Source organism: Marmota marmota, unplaced genomic scaffold (assembly GCF_001458135.2).
Source record: "Marmota marmota marmota unplaced genomic scaffold, marMar, whole genome shotgun sequence".
In the NCBI taxonomy this organism is placed as follows: domain Eukaryota; kingdom Metazoa; phylum Chordata; class Mammalia; order Rodentia; family Sciuridae; genus Marmota; species Marmota marmota.
The window spans coordinates 17802137-17819468 of NW_025999998.1; the positions used below are offsets into that span (position 1 = coordinate 17802137).

A 17332-nucleotide genomic window follows, 5' to 3' on the forward strand; every position below is an offset into this window, starting at 1 on the left:
CAAAGTGCTTTTTAAAATTTATTTAAATTTAAATAATCAAGAGTGTCCAATTACTATTGGAATAGTATTCATGATGATGAATTCCTAATATTGAATGACTGATTCAGGGATTAAGTGGTACAAAGAGTTGTTTTGTCCATTTAGTAACTAGTCAGATAATGCCATCAAAAATTTTTTTAAACCTCAGAAAAGAACTTTATATGTAGAAAAACAAAGCCTTCTATAAAACTCTGGGATTCTCTTAAGTAAGCATAATTTTGAAATTCAACCCTTAAACTAGCAATCTGGGGTATCTTTATTTCCCAGCTTTCCATAAATGCTGATTAAATCAAGGTCTGTCTATAGTGAGTGCTCAGTAAATATGTGGTATATAAATTATTGGTGTAGGAATTATTAAGTAGTTGATTCTGCAAAGGGCGGGAGATGTGCATTTCTAGTCCAGTATCTGATGCAATGATTCCTATCAACCCCCTTCCCACAATTCTTCTGTTGTTTTTTCTTGTATGGGAAAGACTTCAGTTATACAGCTAAAGATGGAATATGTGGTCATGCTGTGATTTCATTATTATTTCTCAAGGTAAATTGAAAGAATGGTCTTTGGTCCTCTATGGCACATCCGTGCAGCCATACTCCCCAACCAATGAGTTTCCTAAGATGGAGCGTTTCCGCTATAGCCGAGTTGAAGACCCTACAGATGACTATGGTGCAGAGGATTATGCAGGTGAGCTGTTCCCAAAAGCACACAGCCCAAGAAAGCTCATACATCATGGCACCATATGGTATAATTAATATGATATAATAATGACATGATATGATACTAAATAATACAACATAACATAATTACCCATATTCTAGTATATTTTCGTCTATTCCTCCAAATATTTGTGAGTATATTGGCTTATTCATATATTCAAACATCCATATATCTTGTCTCCAAAACTATTAGTCCATACTGTGATTGCAGTATTGTGTCTTTAATCCATAATCGGGGGCATATAGTTTGTTGAGAATTTTACACTATTTTAAACAAGATTTGGATGAACATTGTTTATTAGTCTTTGTCTGTATCTTCAATTAATTTCTTTGAGTAGGGTTCTATTCTGAGATGTATTGCATCAGAGGGAATAATCAGTTTTAGGACTTGGAAACATTTTATCACATTACTATCCAGACAAAATGTATCAATCTACACTGTGACCCTCTGTGTGGGTGTTTATAACATCACTCCAGCCAGAAATAAAAGGAAAAAATTTTTTTTAAAAAAAGAAGGGTTATTTTAAAATTCATATACCTTTGATTGCTAGTAATTTTATACATTTTTCTTCTGATTCCTCTGAAACAAATTCAATGTGTTTTATCCATTCTTATATTCAAGGTGGCAGTAATTCTCATATCTATTTATAAGAATTCTGTATTTTACTGATTTTGCTGGATCTCATATTTGATGAAAACATGCCCTCAGTTATCATTTGCTTCACAAATGTAATTTTTGTTTTGTGTTTTGATATTTTAACAGAAAACACTCTTGGAGAATGGGTTTTATAGTTTCAAATACAACATTTGCCAATTTTTTTTGTTTGTTTTTGCAGAAGTTTTATCCTTTCGTATCAGCTAGATATTCATGGGAGTTTTTTTATTTGTTTGTTTGTCTGTTTGTTTGGTAATCTCTTGGTTTTTGCATCTGGACATTAACTCACTTTATTGGAAATTACTTTGGTTTATGACATACACTGTGAATTGAAACTGTCTTAATTACTTTCCAAATAGTTTAACAACACTGGCTGAGTAATTGTCTCTTCTTTTATTAGTTTGTGATTTTTTTTTTAATAACAACATACTAAGTTCTGTTACTAGGGTCTCTTCTGGTACCTCCTTTCTGATTCATCATTCTAATAATTCTCAAACCAATTCTACCTTAGCTGTCCTATGTACTTCTATTCCATGATGTTTTAATTCTGTTTTGTTCTACTTTTGCAATATTGGGGATTTGAACCCTGAGCCTCACACATGCTGGGCAAGCACTCTATGAGCTACATCCCCAGAACTTTATATTTTTTATTTTGAGGAGGGACCTTGACTGGTCTCAACCTTGCAATCCTCCTGCCTCAGCTGCCTGAGTAGAGTAGCTGGGATTATTGCATGTGCCACTATGCCTGTTTCATAATTTTTGCTTGTTTTCTTTTTTAATCAATCATTTATTGTATTGTATTGTATTGTATTTATTAGCTCTGGGGATTGAACCTAGGGCCTTACACATACTAAAGACTTACTCTACCACTTAGCTACCCCTTATCCCTCATGATATATTTTAATATTTATAGAACATCTGTTTCTCATTTTCATATCAATTATTGCCCTACTATTCTTCAGATGAATTTTAAAATGATTTGTTAAGTCCCACTTTAAAAGTCTCATTGGAATTTAATTTGAATTCATATGCAATTTCATTGGAACAGTTGTTTTTACAATAGATATTCTTTCCATATGAAACATAGACCATGTCCAATTTTATGGAAACCTTTTCCTTTTGTGTAGTTTTCTTCCTATTAGTATTATGCCTAAGTATTTAGGTCTTGTTGCTCCTGTAATGAAAAAATGTTTCATGATTTCTAACTAGTATCTGATGATATGTAGGAAATCTATAAATTGCTGCATTTTATCTGATATCTGGCCATGTTGCTTAACATTCTCATTATTTTATGTTCTAAAGTTGATTTTCTGGAGGTGGTTTAGGTACTATAGCCATATCATCTTCAAATTATATTTTTTATCTTTCTCTTTATTATGTTTCTGATTCCTGACTTGTTGCATTAGCTCCCACTTTTAGGAGCATTCAGTCCTTCTGAGATATGATTATATATAACACTTAATGGACAGTCTCTCTTAATGGAGAACTGTTTGTAAATAAAAGCGTAGTACATCATTAAACAAGAAATATTTTGTTCCTGCAATTCTGGGATTTTGCTCTAAATACTAAGATAAATGTACATCATTATTCTCCTGAACAGAACATCTTAAATATGCATGTAGTTCCTTTTATTCTAAACAAGTAGTATCCCAGAGTCAGTAACATACTTGGATAATTAAGAGCACCTGATCTGACCAGAGCTAGACTCTATTCAATTTTATCTTGCTTTGCTTTGTATTTATAACATTTCTATTTACATTATAATTAGCAAACCATTTTGTCTTCTCTGATAGGAGAAAAGTCTATCCAAAATATGAATGGGTACAACGGTAACCTATTACTCTTTACCTGATTCAAATTTCAGTAATATTTATAATTCAAAATTTGGTAATGTTAAGTTTCCGAACATAGTTGTACATCTTTGTGGTTTTTCTGATTGCATCTCAAACACTGACATTGGCACTTGTGAGAGAACAAAGAAAATTATTTCATTATTATCCGGCACCCTATAATGCTAGACTGCATCTGGGACAGTTTATGATGACAAGGGGAGCAACAGCAAGCGAAGCTGCCATGCAGAGCCCTTTGGGCACTTACGAAGAAAAAAAAATTTTAGGGTTTTTTTTTTTTAATTCTAAGAAATCATCTGGTGAAAATTTAGTGCCACCCATGATTCCTTTGCTGTGGAGTTGTGATTCTTACCTCTGTGGGGAAGCCAGCCTGACTAGAGGTACACAGGGCATTATCACAACTAGATCTCTGTGCTGTTTCTTCAAATCCCAGGGACTGTGAAACCCACAGCTGGATGAACTTCAACCTTCAACCTCTTACACAGCAGTAACAACACTCCTGGGTGTGCAGTGAGAGACAACTAAATTGTCCCAAGTTGTACTCCCTGTGGAATTTAATTTAGAGATCAATTTAAGGCCTTTGGGGAAAATAGAAATAAATAGTGCTGTCAAATGACTCTTGTAATTAATTAGAAATATATTTCAAATATGCAGTATTTTAATTGACTTATTTCCATTGAGATCAAGAGATCATTTCAGGTATGTGATTTTCTACATTAAAGCGAGAAATCTGGCCTTGGTTTTAGGACACTTCTTGATTCCTATCCATATGATACTGGTCAAACCACTGTAACTCTTGAAAAATCAGTTTTCTCATCAGTCAAATGAGAGTATTTGATTACCAGATTTTTTTTTCTAAGTCATTCTACCCCAGGTCTAACATTGTATGTGTCTGCATGCGGTAATTATAGAACATAATTCCATAATGACAAAAGGAGGCCAAGGTTCAACAAGTTTGTCTCCTTTTGATTAAAGCAGGGTTCAAAACATTTCTGGTACTCTTGACCTACTATTTGCACATCTTATGCAATTATTCATTGCCAGTTAAGAATCACATGAATTTTTATTGGGAAAGAGCTTAAAACTTAAGAGACCAAATATCCCAAAATATGGAGATCAAGGAAAATGAAGTAAAAATTTCTATAAGTAGTCCATGCCATCAGAAAGCTTTGCATCAGTCATAAAATAGCTCTCTTTCTGTCATCTTTCCCTTACTGTACATTCTCTCTAGTTCTAAACCAAAGAATATTTAGAGAGAGAAATTAAGAACCTTCATCCCCTGGAATTCTTTAAGCTAGCTCACATTTTTTAATTTGTATGTCATTTTCTTGTGTGGATCTGACTACTGGCCTTTGGATCGGACACAATGTTAAATCTATTATCTGTTCCTGAAGTATCTGCTTTGTGATCCAGGACTAGATGCTGGTAAGCTTGTGCCACATGCCATAATGATGTTTCTTTCTGGCCACACTATTTTAGATGTGTTCAGTGCCTTTGGTGACCTTGGATGAGATAGGCAATCTGTTCTAGGCATTGAAAAATAACCTTTTTTTCTTTTTGTCAACAACTGCTCATTTTTCTACAAATCCTATTTTTTATTATTATGCATATTTAATTGCATATTGATTTTTTTCCTCTTGCTACAGTGGCCTTGTTCATTCAGATTCTGGAATATTTGTCACCTCCACAAGACCAGGCCAACACTGAATTTCTTGATACTTAGGCATTTGAAATTTTTCCAGTAAAAGTCAGGCTCATCTCCTGGCTTACAACCACATTGACCATTACTCTTCCATCTCTAAGAAAGTATCACTGCATAAGAAAAAAGAAAGGTCCTAGTCTATATCAAAGTCTGGGGAAAGGTGACCTTCTAAAATCATTATTTATTCTAAGTTTTGTTCTAATCTCTTTTGGAAAGGTCCCTGTGATCCTGAGTGCAGTGAGGTTGGCTGTGATGGGCCAGGACCAGACCACTGCAATGACTGTTTGCACTACTACTACAAGCTGAAAAATAATACCAGGTAACAGAGAGGCCATGTAAGATCCCCAAGGAACACCCCAAATGTGCTAATGAACAAGAAAAAATTATATATGCATACATGATGTTTGAAATATGCATGCATCGTGGAATAACTAAATCAAATGATTGAATATGTGTAGTCTCTCACATTCTTATTATTTTTTTGTGGTGAAAACCCTTAAGATCTACTCTTAGCTATTTGCAAGTTTGTTGTTATTAATACCATCATGTACAGTAGATCTTAAACTTAATTTTTCTGTCTAACTAAAGTTCATGTCATTTCCATCCCACTGATGGATGAAGCTCTGGCTGTATTTGCCCTTCATGAACATGTCAGTGCATTGACCAACTTGATATTTCCCACATTTCCCAACATGCAAGAAAATCACATGGCAAAGGGGCTGGTCCCTGGTTGTTCTCACTCTTCCACTCTGAGCACTGAGGTGGACCTGTGTCTCTGATCCCTGGCTTCTGACCAGAGCTATACAAATATGGGGCAGAGGAGAGGACAGTGACTACCCCAGTGGGAGCCCATCCTCCCCACCCCACCTCTCACAGCCCTCCATACCTTCTCCCTACTCCTTCAAGCAAAAGCTGATTTTGGTAACTCCATACCCAATACACCCAGACAGACTCAAGCATGGTCAAATTCCTCCTTTTAAGTCCATGTTGGAATTTAAATTCTTCAAGGAAAAGGCCCTTGGCTGTTTCTGTTATCTCTCAAACTTAGCAAAATGCCTGATATTTAATTGGTGCTCAGTAAATATGTGTTGAATGGATAAATAAATCAAGCACCGTCTTTCAGTTATGGACAAACAAGGGAGTTATTTTAAAAAAACAAATTCTCTTAAGCAACATAAATTTAAATATGTTTATGTTTACTTAGATAATAGCATATGACTGCAACCACTGCCCACATGTACAGATCACATGAGCAACAACACAAGTAGAAGAAACCCTTGTTAGAGTGACCTTTGAGCATAAAATCGTGGTTCCCACATATCTTCTCTCCAATCCACCAGTACAAGTTTGCTCTTGACACCCAGTATGTACCCATTATTCCTTGTGAGGAGCCAGACCTTCACTAGGAGATGGTTGGGGCCAAGAGCCCTCTTGCTGGGTGACTTGGTGCTGGGTGACTGCATTGCTCCTCAGCCCTGTACAGGAAGAAGCTTTAGCAAACAGCATTGAACCCTAGGGATTTGGTGTTGGTGTTCTGACTTTGAGGCTGAGGGCCACTGTTTGCTTAGCCACTCCAGGAGAATGCTGAGGGCAAGTGGCTGGTGATGTACTATCTCTCTTCTTGTTCTCCAATGCAGGATCTGTGTCTCCAGCTGTCCCCCTGGCCACTACTACGCAGACAAGAAGCGATGCCGAAAATGTGCGCCCAACTGTGAGTCTTGTTTCGGGAGCCATGGTGATCAGTGCCTCTCCTGTAAATATGGGTACTTCCTGAATGAAGAAACCAACAGCTGTGTTATTCACTGCCCTGATGGGTCATATCAGGACACCAGTGAGTTGATTTCAAATATTTGGGTTTTAGAGAAGATGTGGGTTTTTCACTTGAGCGACTTTGGGAGGGATGTTCCTCCTTTATGAAATCTGGTTTGCTAAATGTCAAACAGAATTTAACCAATTTATTTTACGAGATGGTTTAGAAGCTTTGTGTGAAAATGCCTGTAACTAACTGTTGTCAGAGGATCCTCAAGACCACTCTTACATTCAGCAATTTGCTAGGAATACTCATAAGACTGAACTCTTATACTCACAGTTATGAGTCCTGGAACAAAGGGATACAAAGTAAAATCAGCAGCAGGAAATGATGACGCCCAGAGGAAAGCAGATGCAAGCTTCCAAGAGCACCTTCCAGTGGAGCCACACAGGACATGTTCAATCTGTGGCAACATGTTTGAAGTTGTCCACCAGGGAACCTCAGTAGAGACTTGGCACCCAAGGTTGTTACTAGTAGCTAGTGCCTAGTATGCACCAAAATTCTAGACTCCTAGAAGGAAAATTGGTGTTTACTATAAACCATTTATTAATACAAGGTTTGGACAATGCAAGGTACTCTCACTGGAATGATGGTAGCCCTCCACAAATTCTAATTTGAAGGTACCAGCCATGGGCCACTTGGATAAGCAGTCTTGAAAGAATAGTGGCTAGATCAATCTTTTCTGCACACTCACTGTTAAGGCATCGCCTGTATGCTATCAAAGTATACTTTTTTTAAAAGTTTAAAAAGTGACTTTCTTATAAATATAGAATGAACATATGTCAAGGACACTTACTTCATTAATAAGGGAACGTGCATAAGGACAAGTGGATTCAAAGATGATCAGATTGCTAGTCCGCCAGGAAAGGCAAAATGGAATCCTTCTGTTGTTCAATTTTGTTTACAGAAAAAAAAAATTGAATAATTTCCTACATGGCAAGACAACTCAAATTAGGGGGAGTCTTTTTCTAGTGGACAAAGAATATCTACAACTTTGCCAGACAGAAATTCGTGCATGAACATGTGACGTTAGAGTTTGGGCACTCTTCAGCTGTAATTAGCAAACAAGCAAAGCCATATTGCCTTAGAGAATTAGTCTTTGGGCAGACCTATTAGATAATGTTCCAGTATGTCCCTTCAAAAAAGGCTATAGGTATCTTTTGTTTGTTTCTGAGTTCTGGATAATTTGTCTTAATAAGGATATGATGCCACCATATTTAATGACAGCAATCCATCATGTTTCTGCACAACTTAAAAAATATATTTAAAAAAATCAAAGAAGCAAGAGTTGTTTTAAAAAAAAAAAAAAAAAGATCAGACAAGAAGTCTGAAGGAGTTGCCCTTGCTTCTTAAGAAGTGAAATTCTCTTGATTCAAAGGTACTACATACTTCCATACATAACATGTAGGTTCTGTATCTTACCCTTCAGTGCAATGGGTAGGGATTCTCTTGTAGTTCCTTTTTGCCTCCAAATTTGGAACATGACAGGGAAAAGAAAAATTGGGAGAGAGGAAGGGGCATAAAGGATCCACAGAAATATTCAGTATTTGTTAGGGAAAATAAAGTCAAAATTCTATTAAGAAGCATGAGCCTTGGAAAATAAAGTTGGTTCTAGAATGTTATATAACAACAACAACAACAACAATCCACACACAAGATAACTGAGATTGGGGGCAGGGATTGCTGGGAATAGAACCTGGGGCATGTAGTCTATCACTGAGCTACATCCCCAGTCCCCCTATAGTTTTGTTTTTGTTTTTTTTCCAGAGAGCTTGGGAGATGGATATGTAAGAAAAGATGTTCAAATAATTACTTCTGCTACCACATTGTATTGATTCCAGTGGTCTATGTATCTCTTTCCTATGTAACTGTCTTTTGTTATAGTTTCATCCTTTAATGAGCCTATTTACATACAATATTAGTCATGTATGGACATGACTTATAGTTACTGCCAACACATTTACAGTGCTTTATAGTTTATATCACCCTTTTGAAAAACTACATTTACTTCTGAGGACAGCTGGTAGGTAGGTATCATTGTAATCTCCATTTACCTAGAGAACTTGCCCATTGAAGTGCTAAAAGCAGAATGCAAATCTAGAATCTCTGCCTTCAGATCCTAGGCCATATCCAGTATTCTCAATAGCATAGTGAAGGAGATCATGTGACAACTACCATAACCGTGCCAAGGGCTTTGGGTTTCATGCTGAGAGGCTAAACCTTGATCCAGTAGGACCTTGTAGGGATCTGTAAAGCAGTGTTTCTCTATGGAACTCTGTAGAACATCAGCATTTAAAGAGCAGGTAAGAGAACCTGTGAACAAAGCTTCACTCAGTTCTACACACAGGTGTGACTATAACCCACTTGCATTTCAAAGAAGATACCAAGTTACCAGCAAAATTTTATTCAAAGTTAAAGGACTTCCTTAACACACCAAATCACTGTTTTTCACAGTAGAACAATTGCACGTTTGCCCTTTTTTTTTCCAGTGTGGACCAGGGTTTGGAAGTGAACAAGAAAGCCATTATTCACAGTGTACATTTTCAAATCAAATATATTTTTATTCTACAGAATATAGATATTATCTGAAATATAATAATATTCATGTCAATTCCACAGCAGCAATAGAGTGCAAGCCACTATTTTAGACAATGCAAGAAATAAGCAACCCTTATCTCACAATATTTACAGGTTCCTTTTGCTAGTTAGTTCAAAAGAATAGTCCTGAGAGCTGTGGGCCTGGAGGGCAACAGTCCCATTTCACCACATTGCTTTCCAATCCTTGCCTAGTGGTGGTATACCAGCCTAATGAGTGGGATTTTCAATGCTGGAAGTTAGGAAACCCTGTTTGGGAAGGAGAATGGAAAGAAGAAAAATAAAACTACTCAACTAAGAACTAAGGGGGGCTGCAGTTCTCTTGTCTACAGGGTAGCAAATGAGTGTGAGGTATTTCCCAGCCTAACAGTTCATGCCTGTATTCAGTTCGCAGAGAAGTGGTAACAAATGGTGATTCTGGCTTTCCTACAGTTTTCTTCTCAAGGCATGGGCACTGTAGTATATATTGCAATCATTAGACCATCTCCACATGCTTTTATGCACTCTAATTGAACAACAAGTTCATAACTTTGTTTCTTTTTTATTTTTTAATAGAGAAAAATCTTTGCCGGAAATGCAGTGAAAACTGCAAGACATGTACTGAATCCCATAATTGTACGGAATGCAGGGATGGGTTAAGGTAAGAGAGTGGAGGACTTCATCAATAACACAGCCCCTGGAGTTTCTCAATGTAAACAAAATTTTAAAAAATTAGAATGAATAAGTAGGGCCAGAGCTGGAGCTCAGTGGGAGAGCACTTGTCTAGCATGTGTGAAGCACTGAGTTCAACCCTCAGCACAACATAAAAATAAACAAATAAAATAAAGGTATCCTGTCCATCTACAACTATAAAATTTTTTTAATAATAAATAAGTATATACATAGCCCTTTTATCACCTACCCTTGGTTTGACTTCCACAGAAGCATTTGATTCCTATTTGTATTACCTCTAACCTTATATCTGAAAAATTGGGTGCCATCTTGACTAAGGGAGGGTTATAAACTAAATACATTCTCTGTAAAAAACATGACTCAGATACAAGTCAATAAAAATAACCATTTGAGAGGCATTCTTCGTACTTTTTGACCTGCATTGTGCCAGTCAAGGATTACTGTGCAGGTAATGCCAATGAATTATATTTAATCCCCCTGATTAATTCCTTGGATGGTGGAAAGTTATTCCCTTATCTTTATTATTTCTCTGCACATACCCAGTCATTCTCTTATCTTGGTACCTCAGGCTTGGCTCCATTATGTGATGTTATGCACATCGATTTAACACAGGAGATGCTTTCCTTGAATGGATGGCTTGCTCATTGCTGAAGCCAGGTAGTTGTTAGACTCTGTATGTAAACACTTTGCAGCTCTAACAAACTAAGCCACCTGACCTCAGAAGAAGGTTGGACTGTGCCACATTGAGTGAGGAGTTGGACTCTGACTTAACTTAGAGTTAGAATTCTCCTGCACTGGATTCTTTTTCAGTATTGAGAGTGTCTTTGTTTCTACCTTTGATCAGAGGTCAAATGGACAGGGTCCATGCAATTTGCAGTCAGACAATTCTTCACATTAATCAGTATTAGAACATTGTTTTCATTTAAATCCATCCATTATTTGTGGCTTTATCACTTTTTCCTCCATAACCATATGCATTATTAGTTTGCTTAGCGCCTTGCATCTTGACACTTCAATTTTGATAAATGTCAGACCCTTCAGCCTAGTAATTCTTCTTGGAAAAGCAACATGGTGGCATAATAGGAAGGAATAAGGAAGATGTGAGTTTAAATCCTCCTTTACTGTTAAGGTGACCTTGGGCAAGTCACCTAACCACTCAGAGCTTCCATGTTCTCATGTATAAAATGGTGCAAATAACCCTTATTTTATTGGACTATGATAATAAAAAATAAATTGTGGTAACATTTATGAAGTACCTATTTCTGCATATGTTACATAATTGGTCCATGATAAATTTTTTTTAAAAAAAGGTTACTTACATTTTTTTTTCTTAGAGAAATTCTCTTAGGAAAATTTTATAGAGAAAGTTAAATCAGTGCATATCAATAGAAATATGAGAGCCGTATATGTAATTTTAAATATGCCAGTAGCCATATTAAAAGAAGTAAAAAGTTACTGGGGAAATTGTTCTCAATAAAACCTTTTATTTAACATAATATATCCAAAATATTATCATTTCAACATGGAGCCAACATAAAAAAACTATTAATGAGATGTTTTACATTCTTTTTTGTTGTTGAATTAAGTCATTGAAACTTGGTGTGTATGCTCTTAAAGTCCATCTTGATTCTGACAATTTTTGATGAGAAATATCTGTATGCAGATATTTTAAAATCTAGCTGAAGAAGTAGATTTTACAAAGCCAAGATATTCCAGATTTACTCAAAAGTTTGCCAATAACTAAATCAAGTACAAGTTTTTCAAATTTGGATTTAAATAATTAAAATGTAAAACTCAGTTCAGGAGTTCAGCCACATTTCAGCAGTTGCCCCGTGGACAGTGCAGATCTGAACCAGCCAGTTTATCAAAAACGGAAGAGAGACATCCACAGTACTGGGCTCAGGAGTGTGTGGTGGCTTCAGAGTTCTGTGGCTGTTCTCCATTGCATGACCCCTTTCATTCATTCCTTCACACACAGTGCAACTCTGTCTCCAGCTGAATAGATGCCAACCTCAGAAGCATGGCCCTTTCTCAGGCAGCTCTTTTAAAATTTTGATAATATTTTTGGTGGTCCCTATTTCATCCCAGTAAAGGATCCATTTGATGCAGTGTCTTTTAATAACACTATAGAGAGGGAGAAGTAGAGGGATTTCCTGTTAATGGTTTCGTAAATAACAGCTCTCTGGTCAGTGAGACCGTCTGAATGAAGTGCGCTTTTGGTGAGCTGCCCTTCATCTAGTTGAGGCTCCTTGTGTGTTCCCAGAGACTTCTGGGGTTGACCATTTGGCCTCCAGGGACTTGTAAATTTTTAAATAGTGGCTAAGAACAAACAGGGGAACATGTCGATGCATAAAATGCAGGAAGAAAATGTATTGAAATGGTAACAGGGTCTGTTTGGAACTCTTTGTTTTATTTTTTTATTTGTGTGCTTTCCCAATTTCTTTAATGAGCATAAGGAAAACTAAATTCTAATTTTTAAAATTAGTAAGAGCCATATACAAAGCAGACACATAAGATCTCAATTGGAGCAATACAAAAAGTCTAAGAATATAGAAACCATTTGATCATATTTATTAAATGTACGTCTAGGATCATTGATTTTCTGTTTCCAATTAATTCAGTGAGTGATATTTTTATATTAAATATGTCAAATTCTATATATTTGTTTTTAATTTTAAAAATCAAAGTATAGATTGAGAAATATCATAACTGATGGAAATTAGGATGGAGGAAAAGATATGCATTCCTCCTTTGCATCCTGGCAATTCATTAGATAACTAGATAGAGAAACAGAAAATTTAAAAATTATTTAACATAGTGTGCATGTAAATAGTAATATAACTAAAATAAAATACTTGAGAAAGCAGCATTGTAGGTAGCTAATTTTGCTAAATTCCTCATTATTGTTTTAAATGAAAAAATCAAGAAATAGAGGCAAAAGTGTTTGAGAATTTATTTGCATGTGTGCATGTAGTGCTGGGGATGGAACGCAGGGCCTCAAGCATGCTGAGCACATGTTCTGCCTCTGAGCTACACTCCTAGCTCAACAATTTTGTTCTTTGATGGAACCAATAGGAGGTTAAAATTAGAAACACTTAAAAACATAAAAGGCTACTCCAGGGAGTCTACCCAGGGATCCTTATTACACTTTTATTCAGTTGTATTTCATTTTACCATATGATCCTACTGCATTTTGAATTATGGAACAATTTTTAAATTTACTGTGGTGTGAGTCTGGATATTAGGGAACTGCTGGGCATATTGTTAGATAATGTGATTGTTCCATCAGTTGGGGACCTTCTGAGACCTCTGGACCTTCAGATGTTGAGCAAAGTAGGAGGTGTCTGCCAGTCTAACCAATTCAGGAGAATGTACCCAAAGCCTAGCAGCATGTATATATGCTACAGACATCAGTCTAGGTACCAAGATGGGAAAAAGAGGACATAGGGTTATTTCCCCTGTGTTGAAGCTTTCCCACAATCTACTGGTCTCTGGTGGGCTCTATTTGCTACATAGGGAATCTGGGGAGTCGTTACTGCTTTGCCTTGATCACAACAATCTGCTTAGAACTCTGATTTACATTTCTTCCAGCCTGCAGGGATCCCGGTGTTCTGTCACCTGCGAGGATGGACAGTACTTCAACGGCCAGGACTGCCAGCCCTGCCACCGCTTCTGTGCCACCTGTGCTGGTACCTTCTCCCTGCTCTTCCATTTGTTCTCGTGTTTCTCATTTTCCTTTCGTTTGTCTGGTTGTAGCCATCACTCACACACCCCGCCCCCTATGTTTAAAGTATATGTGGAGGAGTGCATTTCTCTTTTGATAATCATGCATGTATTCTCGTGGTAAGTCAAATCATCAGCACCCTGTCCTCGCTGAGAAACTTAAATATCCCAGTGACATCTCTTTCCAGTGAGAGCAGATATTTTTTTAGCAAGAAAATCTGATTTAAAATAGGAGGAGTTCTCCCCACAAAGGAAAGTCAGGAAAACCACAAATATTAAATTAAGACACTTAAAATTATAATAGATGAATGCCATTTTCAGACTCTTAAAGAAGGAGCCCATTATGCAACCTTTACTCAGGCTTTTTTCTGCGTCTTGCATTTTTGTCTTGTGCTTAAAGGGGCAGGAGCTGATGGCTGCATTAATTGCACAGAGGGCTACTACATGGAAGACGGTAGATGCGTGCAGAGCTGTAGTATCAGCTACTACTTAGAGCACTCTTCAGAGAATGGATACAAATCCTGCAAAAAGTAAGTGGATTTGTCCCCAGCTGTAGCATTTAGTACCTTAGTTCCTCATAGGACTACCTTCAAAAATAATGGGAAAACTTAAGAGTTTTTAATGACAAAATAAAGTTCAATCTTTTACATTTGGACACTGCCCTACAGCTCTAACCCAAGTTATCAGATTTTTTTTTTTTTGGCCTCAGGCCCACCTTAAAACTTTCAAAGTAAAAAATATGTTTCAAGTACACATAATATTCCCTTTAAAATCAGTGTCTCCCCGCTAGGTTTTAATGTCATCAAACCTAGAAATTATTGTAAGAAAGATTTTTGTGTTATCTTCAAAGGGAAAATTAAATTTAAGACATTAGAATGTTGATAGTAAACACAACTTATCTATGTTGATGATATCTGAAAGGATTTTAAAAATTGAACATTTTTCCCCTAGATGTGATACCAGTTGTTTGACATGTAATGGCCCAGGGTTCAAGAACTGTAGCAGCTGCCCCAGTGGGTATCTCTTAGACTTAGGAATGTGTCAAATGGGAGCTATCTGCAAGGATGGTGAGTACAACTTCTCTTTTTGATCTTTTGAGCTAAATATGAGCCTTCTACTTTAAGGTTTAACCTATTTCCATTATTAACAAGCATGCATCAGATAGGACATGCCCAATATCTTGTTGGCATTCTTTCCTCTTGAACTTAACTCTTAATGAGTGTGGGGCTTTGTTGTTTAATTGCAAGAAGAAATCCATCACCTATAGATCCACTGGCCAAGATGACAACTGTTGTTTTTTAATTAATAAACTTTATTCTTTAGAGCCATTTTAGATTCACAGAAATACTGAGCAGGAAGCACAGAGATTTCTCTTATATCCCCCTCCTACCTACATGTATTGCTTCCCCCAATATTACCATCCAGCACGAGAGGCACATTTCTTATAGTGCATAGACATACAAGGATACCTCATTATCATCCAAAGCTCATAGCTTCCATTAGGATTTGCTCTTGATGTTGTATATTCCACGGAATTAAACAAATGTATAATTACATGTATCTTCCATTGCAGTATACAGAGCAGCTTCACTACCCTAAAAATCTTCTGTTTTCTACCTTTTCATACTTCCTTTCCTCCATCCCCATAGAAATCACTCTTTTTTTTTTTTACTATCTCCATACATTTTCCCCTTAAAGTGTTACAGTGTTTCCTCTTAACATGTTAAAATCACACAGTATGCAGCCTTTTCCAGTTAATTTTTGATGTATTTCTTTTCCATAGGTACTTCTTATCCAGTTTTTTAAATGCCACATACAGAGTTCTGTATCCTGCTTTTTGCACTAAGCATTATACATAGGCATTTTTCCTTTGTCCTATGTTTTTACAAAGTCTTTGGAAACTTTTTTTTAATAATAGCATAAAATTCAATCATGCAAAGACTTTAGTTTTTCTATCACTCCTATTATTTGTATTGCTTACAATTTTGATATGTAAATGATAATCAAATGGTTTCTGAATCTTTCATGAAGTTTACAAGGCTAGGAATCAACATTCCAGACTTATATAGAAGGGAAAACCCGAGATGTGATGGTAGAAAGTGCCGAAACAAAGTATCGAAGTTAAGATTTTTAAATATTAGTCCATTTTTACTTTCTTGGTACTGATGAGTCCCAAGTAGAATGCCAAGATCCTGCAGCTTCCCCACAGATTTGATTGAATTGGTTTGGGATTAGCCTGAGGATAGATATTTTTAGAAGCCTCTCCTGTGTCTGATGCTGGCAGTTTAAAGACTATTGCTCTGCCCTGATCCCTCTGATAGGGAAATGCCAAGTTCTTTCACTTCCTTAGACTCAGTTTTCTCATCTGTAAAAAGAATGAGTTTAAGTTATTCCAACTCCAACATGTATGTGATCTTTGACCCTCATGTAGTTCATGCTGAAGGGACCGTAAAATCTGCCTAAGCCTCATGCAGAAAATACATCTCAGTGATATAGAAAGAAATTGTTTGGAACCAAAGATGTTTTAAACATCTTCATAAAAATTCATTATAAAAATAGAAGGCATGCATGTGGAACAGTCTCAATGATAAGATCATTGCCTAGGTCCATTCTTTGCCTTCTTTGGAATGTTCCCTCTTCTGGAAATGTTATGGGAGGCAGAACAGTTCTGTAATTGGCAAAATATGGACTTGGGAGTCAAAACACCATAGTTCATACCTGGGCTCTAGACCTGGGGCAGGTTATGAAATTCTCTAGGCTGCTTTCCCCTCACCTGCACAAAATGAACAAGATAATACCTGTGACCTTGTGAGGTTATTCCACAACCCCATCTTAGGAATTTCAAGAAGGCATCAGAAGGAATGGGCCATGATGGCACTGTTATGACAGCACATATGGCTTATTGCATGAGCCATCAAAGGTGACTGCATCTTCATAGCTTTTCTGATGTGTGATTGGTCTGACAGGGAGGGTCAGGACCCACTCAGGTGCTTCGTTCTCAGAGTTTCTTAACCAGGGCTAATTCCAACTACACCACTCTGGGTTAACCAAAAAACTGAGAAAGGCTTTTAGGTGGTTAACATGGGACATCCACTGTAACTTGACATTTTTGCCTCCAGCTCTTGTACCAGGCATTTGAAGGTTTGTGATGTTTTAGCTACTTCCACTGAACCCTGGTGAGCGTGTACTAAGTTGTGCAAATGGCATTTTGGTAAAAGAGGGGTGTTGGGATTGTGAGCAGAAGTGGAAAATGAAAAACTAGTAAAAGAATGACACCATTGGTGGCATAAAATAAGATGGTAACTACATATTTGTGCTGTTTGTTCCCTTTCAACTTTCATATTTCCATGATTCTAAGATAAGATTTTTTTGTTTTGTTTTGTATTTTAACTTCTCTGAAATCAGATGCACCTGATAGTTCATGACAGCTTACAACTCTTTTGACCAGTGGGTTCATAGGATTTAAGTGGTGTTGCCTGAGACTTAGGTACAGAGGTGTCTGTTAACTGGATTAAGCTCATAGCTACTACTTCTTGTATGACTTTGAATAACATCTCAAAAGAGCTTCCAAA

The 17332-nt window shown here is 36.7% G+C and overlaps 1 protein-coding gene across 4 annotated transcripts in view; it reads left to right on the plus strand.

The window, feature by feature from the left end:
• Pcsk5 (proprotein convertase subtilisin/kexin type 5) overlaps nucleotides 1-17332 on the plus strand; it is a 448718-nt gene that overhangs the window by 281906 nt on the left and 149480 nt on the right. For all 4 annotated transcript variants that reach the window (XM_015492940.2, XM_048806923.1, XM_015492941.2 and 1 more), the window contains 7 exons: nucleotides 578-721; nucleotides 5177-5279; nucleotides 6598-6791; nucleotides 9921-10005; nucleotides 13629-13726; nucleotides 14161-14290; nucleotides 14712-14827. In XM_015492940.2, the coding sequence (XP_015348426.1) occupies nucleotides 578-721; nucleotides 5177-5279; nucleotides 6598-6791; nucleotides 9921-10005; nucleotides 13629-13726; nucleotides 14161-14290; nucleotides 14712-14827 (870 nt within the window). The remainder of the gene's footprint in view (nucleotides 1-577; nucleotides 722-5176; nucleotides 5280-6597; nucleotides 6792-9920; nucleotides 10006-13628; nucleotides 13727-14160; nucleotides 14291-14711; nucleotides 14828-17332) is intronic.